The sequence below is a fragment of the Zonotrichia leucophrys genome, chromosome 3 (assembly GCF_028769735.1).
Source record: "Zonotrichia leucophrys gambelii isolate GWCS_2022_RI chromosome 3, RI_Zleu_2.0, whole genome shotgun sequence".
Classification (NCBI taxonomy): Eukaryota; Metazoa; Chordata; class Aves; order Passeriformes; family Passerellidae; genus Zonotrichia; species Zonotrichia leucophrys.
In genome coordinates, this window is record NC_088172.1 from 85,708,865 (window position 1) to 85,728,893 (window position 20,029).

At 37.4% G+C, this 20,029-nt stretch overlaps 1 protein-coding gene across 1 annotated transcript in view; it reads right to left on the bottom strand.

Moving 5' to 3' along the window:
- The window catches only part of USH2A (usherin), a 374,998-nt gene that overhangs the window by 196,079 nt on the left and 158,890 nt on the right, over window positions 1-20,029 (bottom strand). Inside the window, exons 31-32 of the mRNA XM_064709111.1 lie at window positions 17,203-17,316; window positions 14,708-14,869 (exon numbers count right to left, since the gene is read on the bottom strand). Of these exons, the coding sequence (XP_064565181.1) occupies window positions 14,708-14,869; window positions 17,203-17,316 (276 nt within the window). The remainder of the gene's footprint in view (window positions 1-14,707; window positions 14,870-17,202; window positions 17,317-20,029) is intronic.

The following is a 20,029-nucleotide window of genomic DNA, read 5'->3' on the forward strand; positions in this document are numbered from 1 at the left end:
AGCAGCATATATTACAGAGTGCAGGAATAAAGTCTGTCTGGAAAACAGCAGTGAGAGAGCGGAGACTTACAAACACTTTCTTAGGAAGAGAGGCTACAAAGAAACTGTCATGGTTTGGGCCTGGCACAGAGCCAGTGCCCCCATGAGAATACCCTCTCCCTGGTGTCTGCTGTGAGATGTGACCAGGAATAAGCAAAACAGGCTCCAGCTTAAACATAAAGAAAACTTTATTACCTAAACTACAAGAAAATAGGAAAAAAACTATAAGGGGAAAAAAAAAATTTGAAAACCTTACAAAAAACGCTTTCCTCCTCCCCACCACCAAAATTTCCCAATCCGATACATTCCCCCAAATCACCAACTGCTCAGCCTGGCACCACCCTTTAGGATATTCAAACTTCAGTCCATGAAGAGGAGAGGAGTCCTTCTTGCACCATAGGCTTCCCCTGGAAACACGCTGAAACCTCGTGTGCTTCCATGTCACTAGGCACCGCCCGGAAAAGTCCTTTTGCCGCTTGTGACATCTTCCTTCCATGCTCAGTGCTCTCACCACTGTGCATGGACCAGAGCTGCTTCTAGGGTTGTCTTTTAAGGATGCCTTGTCTCACTCCAAAAAGGCACAGTCTCTGCTTTGGGACATCTGTCCCCCCCATTTTTTTCCAACCCCCTGGGGTGGAGGTGTCCTCACAATAAACCTTCCTGGTTCTGAGGCACTGCCTCCCCCCAAGTGCAGTCTCTGTGTCACAGGAATAAAACTGAGTCTATGGCTACACAAGAAAAGTCCAGCCAAAAGGCCAATCCAATCATCTCTCCCCACTCAGTCAGTCGTCTCCACATCCTTCGGGCCAGGTCCTTGTCTCATCTCATCTCTTATCTCCCTTCTTATTCAGCTCCGAGGAGGATCAGCATTTTTGCAAGGTCCCAATCATGTAAGAAAAAGGGTTAAATATTTCAGTCTCTGTCTGTCCCAGAGCTCCGGCACTCCCACACTCGCTGCTGCTCCGGCCGGCACCTCCTCGCTGCACTCCCCTCCGCTTTTTCTTCCTGGGCCAGCTGCTATCAAATTCAGACGCCGGCTCTTCTCTCTCTCTCTCTCCTGGAGGGGGATGACTGCCCGATGGCTCTTGGTGCTCCTCCACCCTTCTATCCTCAAGGGCCTCCTCACCCCCATCTCTGTCCAGGCCCAGGCCTACCACATGGCTGCCCCTCCCCTGCCCAGCAGCAGCGGCTGGACAGGGGAGGGAGACCTGACCTCCTTCCCTCGAAGTCCCAAGAGAGCCTCTCAAAGCTGAAGCTCTGCTTTTTAACCCCTGTGTATTCTTGGAGGTGTGTCCAAACCCCACTGGCCACACCAGGTGCCAATATCAAAATCTGAGCACCAATTGGTTTGACCACAGCATCCCAGAATTCCCACTTCTTCCCGGTCAAACCACCACAGAAACAACCTCAGAGAAGGAAACAAAGAAAACACAACAAAGAGGGGTATAGGAGAGTAAGTGCTACATAGAAAAGCAATTAGGATGCTCTGTTCCCTTGAATTCCCTTTCAATAATAGAAGAGGGGTGGATGGAGGAAGGGAAGAAAAAGCTCTTGAAATAAATTCAGAAAGTGGAATTTTCAGAGACACTCACCCCACCTAAAATTGTGGCACATCGAGTACTGCTGACAAGATGATTCAAAGTTATCTTTATAAATCAAACTTGAGGGGAAAAACATTAAGTACCAATATAATATTTTTTAAATTACTTAGGTAAGCATCACTATAATTTGCAAATTTGTCCAACATTCCTGCAAGATTTCCATACTTCTCTTTCTGTATCTCAAACAATTTTGAACTCTTTAACACTGTATTTATTTTATATAAGTTTTTTCTGCCAAGCAAAGAAAAAGAGGGATGGGATCAAAGAAATTAATTTCCAAAATAAATATTTTGACAAAACTTTGACAAGAAAATTTTATTTGTATCTTTTCCTTACTATAATTTTATATGCATACTGAATTACAAAATACCATTTTAATGCCAAAAAAATTGTCTTAATCAACAAAAGCCAATTCACTAAACAAGCAGAAGCTTGAGAAAGCACACTCAACACTAGAAATTGGAACCTAAACAATAAAACTACAACAAGGGCTCTTTGTCCTGCCATCAACTACAGGTTGATTAAATTAACGATTTTTACGTTGTGAGTTTTATTTAGCAACATCTGCATTTTACACACATGATGAGTAACTTTTGTCACCGTTTTGTACAGACCCAGGCATGTGAGATGATTAGGGAACAATTCTCAGCATCCAGGCAAGCTATCATGTGATTTAAAAGTTTCTGTAGAAGAGATAGTATCACCTTCTTAGGACCAGAACAGCTCTGTACTCCTGAATTATAGTCAGAGGATAAAGGAGTTTGCCAAAACATTACTGGAGTGCTGGAACAAGGATAGTGGGAGGACTCAGCTTCTGAGCACTGCTCCTAAACAAGACAATTTATAGTATAGCAAGTTAAATCTGTTGCAAGACTACAAAAGCTGAGCTAGTTTTCTGCTGACCACAAAATAAGCAGCACAGTAAAATACACTGTATTTCTATCAGCTCTCCTCTCTCCTTACGAGAACAAGCAGCCCAAGCTGTGGAGCCATTAATATGGTCAACATGTGGTTGTGCAAAATTATTTTGATCCCTTATTTTTTTGATTTTGGGCTGTTTGGGGTTTGTTGTTGTTGTTTTGGGGTTTTTATTTTGTTTCATTTCATTTCATATTTACTTTCAAAACACACATGAAAAACAAGGGGAAAGAAAAGAAAAGCCCAAAGTTTTTTTCAACTTGACATGTTGCACTACCCAATTATGGCATGTAGTGTCAGTAATGTCATCAGATAACATAACTGCCACAATCTGATGTGATGCATTAAACTGGGATTACCAGAATAAATCATGTTTGTGGGTGCACAGATCACAGGTGGTGCAGTCAGCTGCTCTGTATTATGGCATATCTATAGGATGTGCAGATTAGGATATAACGTCCAGAAGCTTGCTCTCATTTGTGAAGTGCTTTGCAACCATAAGTCAATAGTAAGGAGCCACAAAACAGTTATAATGGCATAAACCATCATCAGGGAAAAATACAAATCGATCAGTGCCAGCAATATAAAAGGAAGAGCTTGCATCTGTCCCCAGTCTCATAAATTCAGTGGCTGTTGCAGGCTTTTCCTCTGTCCCACATGTACTTTATTAACAACAGTAACTATCATAAATAATAATAATGCAGAGTAGTTTATTTCAAGATGAATGCTCTTATTATGTGTTGATCCTATACCTTATTTCTTACATCATGTTTGTGCTCCTCCTGTTGATGGGAGAGGAGAGCTAGCTAAATTTATTGTTTGAAGTTTATGCCTTTTAATTGGCAACAGGGTGTTATGCCCAGAAAGTTGTCTATGTAGGCTTATTGAAATATCTGCATACCTTAACCAGCATGTTAAGCCCCTACAAAGGAGGCACAGAATTTACATTCTACTGCGTGCTATAAATAAGTAATAAGAACAGATTAGAATTATGCATTTACGCCTACTAGTGAGAGTGAGATGCATAATTCACTAGTGGCAAACCCTTAAGAGGCTTTCGTATTTCACCCCACCCCTCTCCCTGCTCCAGTATTGCCTGTGTAGAACCCACTACATTGTTTAGTTCTGCTGTTTCACAATTTTAATTTTTCAGGATAGGTCGTTTAGGTTTGTTTAGGTTTTATAATTACTACTTCTTTTTTGCAGGAGAACAACTGACACCATGTTAGTAGTCAGTGCTGGGTATATGCCCACATTATGCTATCATCTTATGAGTTTTCTTGGTATCATCTTATGAGTTTCATCTTATGAGTTTTCTTGTGAAACTCAGGGACACAACTAAGCTAACACATGACTTGCAACTGCAACTTCCCTATGCTTCCCTAGCGTTGCCTGTTGGAGCAGGTCCAAAGCAGGGCCACCAAACTGATTAGTGGGATGGAGCACCTCATTTATGGGCAAGGGCTAAGAGAACTGAGATTGTTCAGCCTGAAAAGAGAAGGATTTGGAGTGATCTAATTGAAGACTTCCAGTATCTGAAGGAAGCCTGCAGAAAGACAGAGAGCACACAGTGACAAGGGGGAATGGATTCAAACAGGAAAAGAACCAGTTTAGATTAGATTTTTATGAGGAAGTTCTTTATACTCTGAGGGTGGTTGAGGCACTAGAACAGGTTGCCCAGAGAAGCTGTGGCTGCTCCCTCCCTAGGAGTGTTCAGGGCCAGGCTGGATGGGGCTCTGAGCAACCTGGTCTAGTGGAAGGTGTTCCTGCCCATGGCAGGGGGCTCGAGCAAGATGATCTTAAAGGTCCCTTCCCACTCAGGCCATCCTATGATTCACAGTTGACATACTGCTGCTCTAGCAGGACCTCCTGGAGGAACAGACTAATCTCCATGTCGATTCACAGCCTCAGCTTCTCTGCTGACGCCTGAAAGCACCTGTTGTGACCACAATTTGTAAGATAGCGCATGAAGGCCACAGATTTTGCCAAAACTGTGGCTTTTCTCCACAGCAGTTCTACCTCCAAAAACTGTGTTACATGGTGACAAGGTGTAGAAACAAGGATCTATTTCAGTCTAGCTGCTTTACTGTTTTTTGGTTCTCTGGCTGCGGCACTACAATTTTGATTCATGTAACTCCCAAAGAAACATCACTAAGGACAGGCTCTTTGATGAAGAAGTTTTCTTGTAATTTCTCTCAGCTGTTTTGAATCTAGACTATTTATCTACTTGGATTTTTCCTTTTTCCTGCATGCAAATATTTTAAATTATTTTCTAGCTCTATTTACCATTTGTTTATTTTGTCTTGATCTCTGCCACACAAATTCTTTTCATATTTAAGCCAAGACTTGTACCTCTTTTTCATGTAACATTTCTAATTTATTAATATTTTTATCTATTCAGTGTATCTCACTTTGGTTTTAGTTTTACTTGACAAGCTTTCTCTGCAATTTTCTCTGCCTGTAAACATAGGAAAAAGACTTAAATTGCACATGTATTTTAATTTCCAGTACAATTTAACAGCTTAAGAACTGTTATGTGACATTGCAACAATGATATTAAATCCCAAGAGTCATACCTCTAAACATTCAAAACACATTAGTTGAAATGTTTAATCTAACATCCTTGAGCTGATGAAAAGGCTAGCATGCCAGCTCATGATATTTAAAAATTCTTGTCAATTGGATTCAATTTTTATTCCTTGATCAGAACAAAAATTACTACCACTATTAAAATTAAGTGATCATAAATAGCTCCAAAGTTGAAGTTAATATGAAATTTAGCTTTCAAAAGGAAGCTATTGACATAGAGCATCAACATGGGTAACTTTTCATTATTGATAATTTCCTTAATTTTCAGCATTTCTCCTAGAATAGACAGAAAATGTCACTTATGCATCCTTTGTGTGAACTCCCCCTGTCCAGCCAATGATCCTGGATAGGTGAGACATGAGGATCCAGATTGTCCTAATAAACCAGATTCTTTGATCACCTCTGAACAATCTTACGTAGCCATAAACACATCCAGACAGGAAAAAAAAAAAAGATATCAAGAAATCAAGACATGCAGACTGTAGACATGACTTAAATGTATCTCTGTAATCATGGAACCCGGCTGTTCAAAGCAGCCAACACAGAAATAACAATGTTTATCACCCACCTTTCTATTCATCTTAGACCACAAGTCTAAGCCTTACTTAAAGCACACTAATCTGATGTTCTTCTCACATGTTTAGCTTTATGTTCACTTGAATATTTTTTCCCACTAGTTAATTTCCTGGTAACCTATCGCTTTAACGTGTCACTCTATTCATACAATAAAACCCATGGAAATGAAAGAAAGAAAAAGAGGAAAATCCCCAGCAGTTTTCAGAGTCCAACTACAATCTATGTAAAATGCTTCAGTCAGAAATAAATAATCATAAAAGAAATATTCCATGGAAGACTAGTGAAAAGCATGATGGAGTTCACTACATCATGCTACTACATCATTCACTACAATGTAGCCATTGTTCTGGCTACAAAAGGCTATTAAGCTTTATGTAAACAATTTAAGCAATCAGTGTAGAAGCCTAAGTTATGTTGCTGGCAGTGGTAACAGGAAAGGAAGTATCCTAGAATGCCTCCCATGGTTTTGGGGATAAGATCCTTTCCGTTCATATGTTTCCACCTAACTTAAGAGGAGATTTTGAAAATACATAAATACTCCAATTGTACAAACCACCAAATATTTTTGAAATCAAACTTACATCCAACTATTTTATGGTCTGATAACACAGTCTTATATCATTCACACGCAAGACAAGACTCATGCAAGACGAAAAACACTCAGAAAAGTCTGTACTTACATTAACTGGTGAAGTATTTTATAAATGGAAATTCCAAGAAAGTTTCTCAGACTTACTGAAAGTATAAGTCCAAAACACATGCAAAAATCAAGGACTGCACTTTCCATAAATTTGTCTCCTTACAGCTATTTGTTTTTTTCAACAAATGATTTGCTGAAAATATTTCGGTAATGGTAAATGACTCAATGCCCTCATGGTTACGGATTTAGTAAAAGCAAAGGAAAGGGGATACCCACCTAGAAGTTCTGCTGGGGTGTATTGCCTGTATATTGTCATAATTTATCAATATTCCAAGGTTAAAGGAATGTTGGGATATACCAGGTATACAGAGAAGGATCTGTGTCTAGCGCTAGCCAAAGAATACATGTACTGCTCTGTGGAATTATCACAGCTGAAAAACCAACACACTTTGTAATGCAGAAGTATGGAATAAAATATCTATTTCAAATTAAATATTCATCAACTCTTTAGCAGTTTAGGAGACCAAATGTTCCTAAATTAATAAGGAGAACTATAAGTATCTTTTCCAGGGCATAAGGAAAAGCTCAGAGAGTAGTTTCATTATGCAGCTGGAACTATCAAGAAGGCTGCCCCACTCTATCCAAGCCTATTAAATTATGGCTAAGTGAGGCGTGTCCTTATAAATGGATATGTAGAGATTCAAGCAGAAGCAGCAAGTTTGGGCTTAGTCCATCTGTGCAAGAGGTGTCATAACTTCATTTACCTGAGTCTAGCATTACCTGAAACTAAGCATAAATCATTTACCAAGTATCTCAGAATGGTCCGGCAAAACAAAACAAAAAAAATCTTTTTGAAAAGGGGAGATGCTTTTCTTGATCTATCTATATCTTTTTTATAATTGCAACACAAAACCATGCGCAGTTCCTGATGTTTTCTAAAGCACTTAATGAAATTGTGACTGAATGAAAACTTGCTTTAAACAATAAGCTTATGTGTCCATTTTATCAGAAAAATTAAAACCTGAATGAAAGCCACCATTTTGTTTTACCAGCTTCAGGCAAACCATAATTACCAGGCATACTGCTAAAACAAGATCCCACAAAAAGTACTTCAGGCTATGAGCACAACATGGCCAAGAAAGCATATCCTAGTTCTTGCAAATCTTAAAGAGTTCTCATTATATTTAGTAACAAAGCTAGTCACCATGAGACAGCAGCTCACAAAGACAAACTATGACACTTGATGTGAAGCTCTCACTGACTAAAGACAAAATGCAGAGAAATAGATTAGCCCTTCAGAAAAATCCAAGTGCAAAGCAGACAAGATTTGGCCAGTTTACCCAAGAGAGGCTCACACACACGACATTACAAGAACTTGATCTCAGAAAGTAGCAAAATAAGAATTTGCCATCTAACTGCAAAAAGGGTATCTTGGAGAAGACCTACACATCCACATGCCAGTGCAGAACACCTACAAGACAATTATATGTGGACAATAAGAAGTAAGCTCTGCTGATGGATTTAAAAAAAAAGAAAAAGGGCTGTAAGGCTGTAAATTCACATTTTACAAATTGAACTCAATGAACTCTTCATTTAAATGTGTCCTTCTCAGTAGACACTGTCTTCTGAAGATATCTTAGCATCTTTAAATCTGCTTACCAACCTAGATATTGAAGAAGAAAATACAGAACAAAAGGATTACAGATGCCTAATTCTGACAAATATTTTGAAGTAATACTACAGAAAAAAATAATCTGGAAGTTTTACAGTTTTAGGGGCTTAATTTCTTATCATGGAATTTAGACAAGGCAGGAAATCAATCTTTTCTTCTCTTTGTTTAGAAAACAGAGCCCATAGCCAAAATAATTCTTATGTGCCAGAAGGGAAAGGATAGAATAAACACTCTCCCTGTTCTACAGCTATTAGCTCTGGAGAAGCTATTTTGCTCCAGTTCACTTTGGTACATGCAGAAGATTGGAAGGTCCCAATCACTCTCATTTTATAATTTGTGTTGCATTTTAATTTTTAGAAAGTGGTACTCAAGTAACCTGAGAGCTCAGCAATTCCAGCAGGGTTAGCGTGAGCTCTCTCCTGGCTTGCTGTGTTACCCAAATCTGATCAAAGGACAAGGACTCCAGAAGCTTGTCCAGCTGTGGTTTTATAATGACACCATTAGGTTTTGCTCTATAATCAAGGTCCCTAAAAGTCTGTGTAGCTTCAGGCTTAATATCTGCGACAAGGTTAACTGAAATCTGCAGCAAGGATAACTACTTTAGCAGATTGTATCAGCAGGAAATATTTAAACACTATTTAAAAGGATTTTAAATAAGCAGATTTTATTTAACACTGCACTAATGCACTGCAATAGAAAATGATACAACAGAGCTGCTACAAATAAACATAATGCTTTTACCCTTCCCCTGCCTTCCTCCCCTCTAAATTCCCCAGATGTGTATTATTAAGTCCAACGAGTGCACCAGATCTCTCTGTCTGAGTTTGAAATACCGGAACGCCAGGCTCAGACAGCCCATTTGCCCTTTGGTTTTGTGCCTGCTGAATCTGCATTCTGGGGCTGGGGAATTAATTACCACAGCACCCGTCACCGGCAATGTCAGTGTTGTCACTTCAGGTGTATCAAATGTGCCTCCTTACAGCCCTAGAACTTTCAGAGGAAGGCAGCTTCTCCTGTCAGGCTGGCATACCCTGCCCTCTAGTGCCAGGTGCACCTCTACATGTTCACTTAAATGCATGGGCCAGGGCCAGAATAAAGCCTGAAGCAGCAGGCATTCTTCATAAGCCATCCCGTATGACTTACCAGCTGCATATGTTGGCCTGGCACTGTTGCATAGTAGTACAAGACCCTAAAATAAGGGTGAGACACTGGGCCATGTCTCACTGGGTCATGTGCAAGATGTTTCAGATAACCAATTCTAGCTGCAAAGAAGTGAAGACTGACTTTTATTGTTCACCATGGTGCTAAAGAAGTCTCTATTTAACAAAAAAAAAAAAGAGGAATTGTGACATTCAGAGTTATAATATCTATAAATCTAGCACTAACATTGTATTTGATAGCAAACAACTCTTTCAAAAACCTGTAGTGAAAGAACACACTGATTACATTTAGTAGTTATAAGTATTTTGCTGCCACCTGGAAGATGGAAAATAAACTCATACCACAGGACTACAGAATTTCTCTATTGTTTGTCCTTTAAGGCAAAAGCTGCCAGTCATCCTTGAGCAGGACATAAAACAAAGGAAGGCAAATCCTTAGGGTTAGAAACTGTTGTTCTTAAACATGGCTATAGCAGAAAATTGTGAAAAGTAACCAAAAGAACTCCCTAAAAATAGGATAAGGATTTTCTTCTGAGTGTTTCAGCCTCTTGCAGTGATACATCTTACTGCAATTATCTTCTACATGCAACTCTGTGGATTTTCTTGCTCAAATTGTTTCACTTAGCAATCAGTGCAATACTGATATTATGACGGATTCTGCTTTTATTATCATGATTTCTAATTTAAAACAAGCAGTAGCATTCCTGGGGTATGAAGGACCAAAAACTTTGCCAATTTTTCTGTAAAATGTAGTCATTTCACATGGCTGTGCATGATGTGTACTGTAATCACTACTGGTTTAGAGCAACATAAAATATACAGGTACTAATTTGGGATTGTCCCTTTTTTTTAAGTTCAAATATGTTAAGCCCTGATTGAACAGATGTCAAACATCTGTCTCTTCCTCGCAATAAAACAAGGCTGCCATTCTAACCTGGTTTTGTGAGATCAGCCTTTCCACACTCAGGTCAAATAACAATTTGAATAAGCTAAAACTTAGTTCATGCTCTCAGAAAAAAAAAAAAAAAAAAGTGAAGACAGCTCTTCCTCACCTTGTCCAAGGCTCTTCTTAATATTTTGCCCACAAACCTGTTACAAAGTACTCTGTCACATTTTTTTATAAACTCTGGGACATGCAATTTAGGATAACTCTGTACCCATTTAACTCAGTTAAGGGTCTGCCCTTGTAACATAGGTGACATGATTTCTTTCCTGAAAAACTGGAAACACTTCTTCCAGTTTGGCAGAGAAAAATAGGTTTCATACAGCTGAGTCTTAATAAGAAAATCTTCCTTTTAAAGATTCATGATGAGAACCATTAGATTCTGCTAGGAAAATTATATGAACATAATTTGTTAACATTGTCAAGTACCTAGTGCTGCAGAAAATGCAGATATACACCCTCAATGCCAAGCTCAGAGCAAAGATAGATCCATACTGTTTGTCTTGTTTGTTTTCTAATGTACCCACAAAGTCATTTCCCTTTGTAAACATGTTAGACAATGAGCACCATTTCTCAGTCCATCAAATGTTCAGCTTTTAAGAACACAGGAACATTTTGCTCTAACCTTTTTCTAAAGTTTCTTCACATCAGTTAGGTTCCTCATCCACAAAAAAAAAAAAAAAACCAAACAAACACACAAACAAAAAATAAACCCCCTGAGAAAAAACCCAAAAAAACCCCAAAACCCTGAGCACTTGGGTCACATTTGATCATCTCTGCTTATGCTATAACATTCTACATTTATTAGATCACTCTTCTGTTGGTGGTATTGGCACCACCAGCTCAGGCTGGTAGACAATAGTCTACTACTTTTCAGGATAAAACCCACCCTGTAGCCCTTTTAATCGAAGACAGGTAGAAAAATTCTGAGACTAAACAAAAGAGAAGACAGGAAGCGATACCTTGCATAAATTTTAAAATATCTTTAAAATAACTATATTAAGAATTCTTCATGCTTCAAAGTAGAAACTTTGGTTTTGGCGATGAGTGTTTGAATGAAAAGAATATTTTCCTGTTGCCAGGGAAAACCAGCTCAGATTTTCCTAAAATCAGAAGCCTTTTTAAGATCAATACATTAAGAGCTCTGAAGATAACTGTGGAAGCCTCTCCAGCTCCTCACAGCTGCTAGTCATCTACAAAACAGTTAGGTCTGATGGTCTGGGGAGCAGAATCCTATTGCAACTACTCTTCTGAGCTGCAGATGACGGTCTTGGCTACAGGAGCTTCTGCATTCACACACAGAGCAACTGAAAGCATAAATACAGGGGCATGGATTCACACAGCTGAAGTTCAACCCACAATCTGGGACTATTTCCTCTGGGCTCATCCCTTGGAGAGATTAGGCTTTCACTGGAATATAGGATGTGAAATACAACCCAGACTGCATGAGCAAGTAGAACATACACCACATAAAGCACATGCATAAAGGTGGGAGGCAGAAAAATCACAGGCAGACAGTTAATACAGGTGTTGTGGTAGAGGGGCTGGTTCATTTCAGTGTTTTATTACTCACAACACAAAACCAAATTTGTCAATATGGGGGAAATATTTAAAGGCACTAATGGATGATGGATTCCTAATGGGTCTCCTTTTTCAATGTGGTAAAGTGTACATTTGCCATATGTGCTTTTAAAGGGTTTCCTTTTTAATTACAGCTCAGCCCCTAGAGGAAACAAATACTTGAATTTCCATGAAAATCAATGAGTATTTCAAGCCCTCAATAACTGCCAAGATCAGAAATTAATTTAACAATATATTTGCTATTATGGTGTTGAGAAAACATATCCCTCCTCAAGTTATGGATTGATTAGCTTAAACTGATTGCAATTTCCATGGTCTAAAATGAAAGTCAGTGAAGTACTAATTTTTAAACAGAATTTATGTCTTCTTAAAAAGAAAGGTTTAGAAAACCATCACATTTCCATAGATACAGCACTTCAAAAACACAGAAAGAATCTATGACTTTCTGGCATAGACTACTGGCCAGGAAGTAAGTCATAGTTCCTAAATGAGGAAAATTATTTTGGTGAGTCAATAATTTTTAGATGTCAGAGATAATGAGCTTTGTCTCTCTGTCTAGGGTCAATAGTGTATTACGTTGTGGCTAATAAGACACCAAAATCACTGGCATAAATGCTGAAAACAAAAGGATAGTTATATGGGAAAACCCAAGACCTATATAACATAATACTCCAAAACCAAAAGGTCCAACTTTTCACTATAAAACTGTAGCCCTTGGGGAAATAAAAAAGAAGATCACGTTATACCTCTTTTAAATCTAGCCTATAAAATTGGAAAATCTTGGGCTCTGAAAGGAAGCAAAATCAGGTCAAATTAAAGATATACGCAGATCTAAGCATGATCTTGAATAAACTCGATTCACAAGGACTGGGATTTCTACTGACCCAAATCCCAGCCTGCTGGCTCACATTGCCACTTCTCCCTCAGGCAGAGGGAGAAATTGGCAGCTACAAAAAATGGACCCAAAGTAAACAGACTGATCTCCACACCACGTAGAAAAGAATGGGTCTTGTGGTGTACAGCTTACAGTAACACAATCTGATCCAGCCTTCTCATTTGAATAAGTTAGGACCTTCTGCTTTCTTTAGATCTGTGTCTTAGGTTAACTGAAACCAAGGTCATTAAATGCTCAACAGGATCAATAAAAATTTCTAGGAAAAGATAAATAAATAATTTCTACATAAAAGCAACAAGAGTTTGTTTAGAAAACTTATGAACCAAATGAGCTCTCTCATCTGACTACTTCAGCTGAATGTATTCTAACATATCACTCAAGATTTAAGGTTAGAAGTCTTATGCTTTCTATATTTTTAAAGAAGCATTAAAAAAGTTACTTGACCATAATTTCTATCAATAAGCATTCATTTTGGCTATAATTCAGACTGCAAGCAGACATGAATCTAAACCAACCAACCAACATCATGGTGAACCTTTCCTCAAATGTTTTACATCACTTGCCCATTTATAATCAGTTGCAAATGAACATTTTGGTTAAATTATGAACCTATGATGAAATTTCAGTAATAATTTTAGTAAGATTGGAAGCACAAGTATTTGCACTTCAAAAATTTTAAGAACAGTGCTATGATATGGCAATGAGAGATTAATGGAAATTTTGCAAAAAAAAGATAAATGGCACTGCAAGAATACCAGAAAACTGGGGAGATGGGGGAGAAATTAATTGAACCTACACTTTTGATAAATATTTATTTTTTGCAGAAGAAAAATGCACACTAGTTTGAGCTGTCATTATGCTAACCTATATCCTATTTTTCATATTATTAGTAATACATAATGTGGTAGTTTATATTCAAAAATAAAACCAGAATGTATATACCTCATGTATTTATCCAGAAATACACTAAGGTTACTATGGTTACGAAAAATCCATTACCTTTGAATACAGAATGAAAAAGTTTGACTTAAAGTGTGCACTATTTATTATAGTGATCATCAACAGCCTTCAAGAGGTTCCCTAACTGGATTCATTTTTCAGTGTCAAAACTGACCCACCACACCAGTACCTTATGGCCTGTGCAAGGCAAAGAAATTTGAACTATATGAATTTTTAAATATGTTTTATACTGACTCAAGATGCAGAAATGGTTTTGAATTTTAAGACCTTACATTAAAAAGAAAGTACAGCCATGGTACCCTTTTCCCCTCACGTTGTCCAATATGAAATGCTTTATTTTCTCTTGTACCTACCAAGATATACAAATTTTGATGGGTCCACAATAGAGCTCATGCTGTGGCATGGCATTTCTAGCTCTGTGTTTTCTTTTTGGGTTTTTTTTTGTTGATTTTTTTTTGTTTGGTTCCTTTTGTTATTGTTGTTGTTGAAGTTTTTCTTGTTTCGGTTTGGTTTTCAATATTATTTTTGTTGTTGCTATTTGCATAATGTCTGAACAAGTAATTTGGAAAATTCATTAAATTACACCAATTACATTAAAATAGAAAGTCAGATTACCGTGCTTCACTGTATTGCCAACTTAACTTCAGTGTAACAGTTTAAGATAATTGATAAAATTTGGCTATTGGCACATGGCACAACTATTATCAAAAGAAAACAGATAATTTGTTTATATTTTAATAAATGAATTAGGAATTAGGGGCTCTTCAGGTAAGTAATGAAGTATCTCTCTAATTAAGAATCTTTAGGGAAGGCAGTAAGAAAAACTATTAAACCTGTGTATAATTTCTCCAACAGTTGGCAGTTTACTTGTTTTGAGAGCTGGATGGTATGAGTTAAAAATGTTATAAAACCATTAAAAACATGACTCAGATCCTGTAAAAGAGGCACAACATCTAGCTACACCATGGCAATGTTAATTTCTCTAAGTCCCAGCAAAGAGTAAGATGCTTTAAAATATTAAACAGTCAATTTCAGATTTATTTTTCTTTCCTCTGAAATAAGGTATGAATCATATAATTGTTCATTGCAACCATGAGATACCCATCTGACATGCTACCTAGCAAAGAACTCACCTTTTACAACATACTTAGTTCCATTTCCAGAGTAAATTGGTGTCCCATTCATATATAAAGTATATTCTGTAATAATACCATTTGGTGCTCTGGGTGGACTCCAACTCATCAGCAGGAAGGTGGGAAAAGATATTGCTGTGGGTGGTTGCACATCTTCAGGGGCTGGTGAAAAAAATGCATAAAGTTATACTATATTGTCTTTCCACAAATAATAAAGAATTTCAATAAGAAGCTATTACCAGAATGATTTTTGGTAAAGCTGAAATTTCAAAGATTTTATATCTGCAACACATCAGAATTTTGAGAAGTCTCCTATATTATGTGAATATTTCTAGCCAAACAGAAACCTCTCTGGAAGACAGCAATATACTCTTTGCTTTAAGGAGAATAATTATGCTTCTATAAATTTATCTTTCCAACTTGGTAACACTGATCAAGGTGAGAGGTACAGGATTTAGTGCAGTCCTTTTTTTTAATACAAATTATTTTCTCGTCTTTCAGGGTTTTTATTCCTAACTATGAAGTGTTAGGAATCATTCTAACCACCAATGCAGATGATGTGTTCTTAGGAACCACACCTTGTTTCAAACTTTTTGTATTTCAATACACTTAGTAATGTTTGTTTAATGTAGATTTTATGTATATAATATACTGGAATTGGCAATGGATAATAATTTAAGAGTCAAGTTCTTTCAGTGTTCCAATGAGTTATACAGTAGAAGCCCAAGGAATCCCAGTGAATATCGCAAGCGGAGCAGAGCTGAGGCCTTTTCTGGGAGAAATATCTTGTAATTTACAAGCTCTGTGCTAGCAATTTAAAACAATAACTAGCAGTGCCTGGCAATGTGAAAACAATATAAAGTAATGAATGTTTCAATAGGGAAACAGGGATAGCTGGAGGGTGTGATATGGTGTCTGTCTTTTGTATCACCAATTTATTGTTACTAAGAGCATGCAACAAGAGAGTCCAAAAATAGAAATTCCACACATTGACTTTTTGTTCAATTCTTCTGAGGGATAAAACACATGTTCCCCATGGCTTTATTCAATCTCTGGAGAAAAAAAAAAAAAAACTACTTTTGCCTAAACCATTCCATTATGACAGGTAAGGATTTTTTGCTTTATTCACTAAGCTGAGAAAAAGGATATAAACGATTTATTTTTAATTGCTATGTCACAGCAGAAAGAAATACACAAATAATGAAATAATGTACTTCATGTTTATATCACAGGGTCCATTAAGTATTTGGGTGTCAGAGGCTGCACCCTTTCATGGACAATGCCACCAGACAATCTCAGTTTATCTTGAGCATCCGAGAGGCAATAAATGGATTTTGGTTTGATTGGTGCTGCTGGCAGTTACTGACATGGTCACACCAAAACTCTGTTCTAGCAATGTTAGACTGCAGTCTTCAGCACTGCCCTCATCACAACAACATCTCACATAACAACCTGCCTTGGCAGCAGTTAAACACTTCAGCATCCTTTTCATTATTATGGCTATAATTCACATGACTTCATGCCAAAATTTTACTTTCTTTATTGGTACTGTATTACAACCTAGTTTACATGAGAAGATAAAACAAAGAACTGTGAGAGGGAGGGAATTTTGAAAACTACTTTGCATCATGGAAGATTAACTACTGTCCAATAAATACATGTCAAAGTCTTCATTATTCTACTAGTGTAGATTTGGAGTAACTGATTATTTTAACTGGATTAATATGGCTTTAGGATGACAGAACCAGGAGATGTGAACTTTATGTTTAATTGAGAAGAAAGTTAGATATGTCACTGATATTTTTGGGGCATTTGTTCTAGTAATTGATGTGCAATACATATCAGCTTAGACTCTTAAGTCAGAACTGAAAGCATTTTTTCTTTCTTTATGCCCTAGCTCTTAATGTAGGCATAGGATGCCTTAATTTACACTCACAACCTTTGAGCACAACAACATGTAAAAGTGTTTAGGAAAAAAAAGGGAAAATCTGAACAGCAATTAATAAATAACTCAATTGGCATTTGGCAGTTTCATCACACTGAAATAATTGTTGCCTATTGCTGGTGTTTAGTGCTTAAAAGAAACCATGGAAATCAACCATTTGATTCTCAATTTCATACTGTGCCATACAATCAATTCTTTTTAGTCAGACTGTCTCTAGATTTACTTCTGAGCCATAGTAAAATGAGGAAGCTTTCATTAATCTTTCAGATGCTTCATATTAATGACAAGGCTCTTGCATGAACAATGTAACAGCAATTAAAAAGCCCATTAATCTGCATTACAGCTATTAAAGATGCATGTCATTAAAGGGTATGGAGTTTGATTCATTTTCGCACCCCCCAAAAAATGGAGCAATTATGGTCTGGCAATGCACTTTGTCATCAAATTAGGTTGGGGTTTTCCAGCAAATGGCTTTGCAGCGTTTAGCTCTTCTCCTGTTTTATTATTCATGACTGAAATGTGGAAGTCAAGACCTTTGAAATTACTTTACCTTCTTGTGGAGTGGAGATGTTCAATGCATGCAAGCTCTCAGTACAGCCAGCCAAAGTGCAAGCAGTTAGGGTTACAGCATAGTTTGTGAAGGGATGCAAGCCCCTCAATACACCTGCAATACAAGCAAACAAGGCGTTATGCATGTACAGAGTACAGACTGACTGCATGCAGACACATGCAGAGGGAAAATAAACTTTTGTATTATGGGCTCCCACTGTTACAGGTGGAAAAGAAAAATCATTTAAGGTTTCATTGCTACTATCCATGACTTAAATTTTGCAAAATAACTTAAGAGCAAATTATATTTTATTCTATTTTCAGTACTAAATATGCACCTGTTTCTTTAGTCATGCTCACTACAGACACTACTTCAAAACAGAGGTGTATATTTTAATGTGACAATGAAGGAGTTTTTTCCTTAATCCATGTCTCAAAATTTTTGCAGTTATTAATCTTATTTTTCCAAGGAATTTTCATTGTCTCCCAGAACAAGTTTTTTTTAATGAGTCCTCTCCAACCATGTCCCTATTGATCCATAAATTGAAATATATTTTTTATGAAACATCCCACTTGTCTTCCATTCAGTAGCAGCATACAGACCATACATTTGCTATGCTAACAACAGTAACATAATTCAGGTGCCACAGCACCCACGGGTTGACAAAAATAAAAGATCTGGGGCCTTATTCTATTTCAGGTCCTGCTTATGCTAGTGAAGAGAAGTTACTAAATTCTCATATATCAATCAGCTCCATGTTATAACAAATAATAACCACTGCTTACCACTTCAGAAAGTTTTGCAACATTTTGCACAATCATATGCAGAAGAATTACAAAGGAAAAAATTTAGTTTAGTCTTTTTAAGAAACATCAGCAGTTCCCACTTCAAAGTAAGTCCAACAACAAAGCAATATAAAATCTAAATACAGACGTAATTAAAAGAAGGCCAATTCATGCCAAATTTTATTTCAAACCATGTTCTCACCTCGACTGTCACAGCTCTAGTAAAATCAATGTGGTGTTTCATTAAAAAAATAAAATTTATAGTAAACTGTATTATTTCAAAACTGCTCAACACTGGGATTATGCAAATCAGTTTAAAAAACAACAGCACGTCAAAGAACTGCAATTTCTGGCCAATTGTTCTACAGTAGGAGAAGTCTGAAAATCCCCTCAGCATTACATGTACACAAACAGGTAAACAAAATTAGTCCTTATTTTTGCTCTTCACTGGGTTACTACACTAACAGAATGCAACATAACTGCGTTTCATTTAACACATATTTTTTCCCCTCATAAGGCCTTTATAATCACAAAAAGGCCATGGAGAATTTTATGTTGGAAGTTAACAGCTACAGCACAAATTATTATTTTCTGAGTAGAACCATCAGTCTGTACCAGTTTATATTGTGTTTAGTAAAAGGTGTGTTCACATGGAAAATACGAGATTAGCTTTCACTGAATTAGTAACATTTATGCTTTTTCTCGCAATCAATCAAAAATTTCAAAGGCTGGAATAGCAATGATCTTTCTATCTGAATTCTCTGGGGTGCACTTCTACTCCTACAAATGGAGAGATATTCACAAGTAATCACTTTTACATCAGAGTATTGTTAAAACAAAACCAGTTGACCAGCATCGGCTTGCACTGATTATAGTTTTGATTTTGCAAATCCCCAGTGAACAGTGGAGAGCTGTACTGACATCCAATCTAAGTGTGACAGGAGAGAAAAATGCTGTGTTGGTCACCACCACAGAAATGTTCCTGTAATCTTCCTGTGATGGACAGAGGACATTTTTAAGAGCCATTAAAAAGATAGAAAATAGGAAATAATGTTTTCATAGAATGGTCTGAGTTGAAAGGGACCATAAAGATCATCTGGTTCCAGCCCCCTGCCATGGGCAGGGACACTTCCCACTAGACCAGGTTGCTCAGAGTCCCATTCAGCCTGACCTTGAACACTTCCAGGGATGGAACATCCACAACTTCTCTGGGCAACCTGTGCCACTGCCTCACCATGCCCACAGTAACAAATTTCTTCCCAATATCTAATCTAAATCTAAACTCTTTCAGATTAAAGACACTACCCCTTGTCGTTTCACTACATTCCCTTGCAAGAATTTCCTTTTCAGCTTTCTTGTATTGGCCCCCTTTCGGCATTTTTATGCCTGTAAAGTATTGGAAGATACACGAAATTTGGCATCATAGAAATTCTATTAGTCAAACACCATCTTTTTTACACAAGATAGTATTTCCACTTATTTCCAGATCATAGAGGGTTAAACCCAGGAAACTATAAAATGTGCTTTGGGATTACCTCCACAAATAAATACAAGTAGGAACCCAATCACAAGTAAATACAAGTAGGAACCAAATCCTCTAACTGTGACATTTGCAAGTTCCTGGCCAAGAGGAGCATGGCATCACATACACACCATCTCTCTATTCACTCTGCAGCGCTTTAGGAAGCAACTTAGTTTGATTTGTACATTTAGCACTTGTAGCATTTGTTTCTTATGAAGCAGGTAATTAATGCTCCTTGCATTTCCTCATGGAAGACATCCTGTAGGGTTACCAACGGCTTCAAGCACTGAGAGCTGCAGAATATCAAAAAGATGCCAGGATGTGTACAAGGTTTGGACTGGAACATTTCGTTTACTTTTGACAAAGTAGGGAGGTTTAATATGAAGCACCTGTAGCACAACAGACTTCCCATTGCATAGGTAGGTTTGTGAAAGGCTGAGAGAATTTGCATGAAAAAAAGGCAAACAAATACAACCTTTTGTTTGGTTTTTGTTTAAACAATTCATTCAGCAAAGGCAGC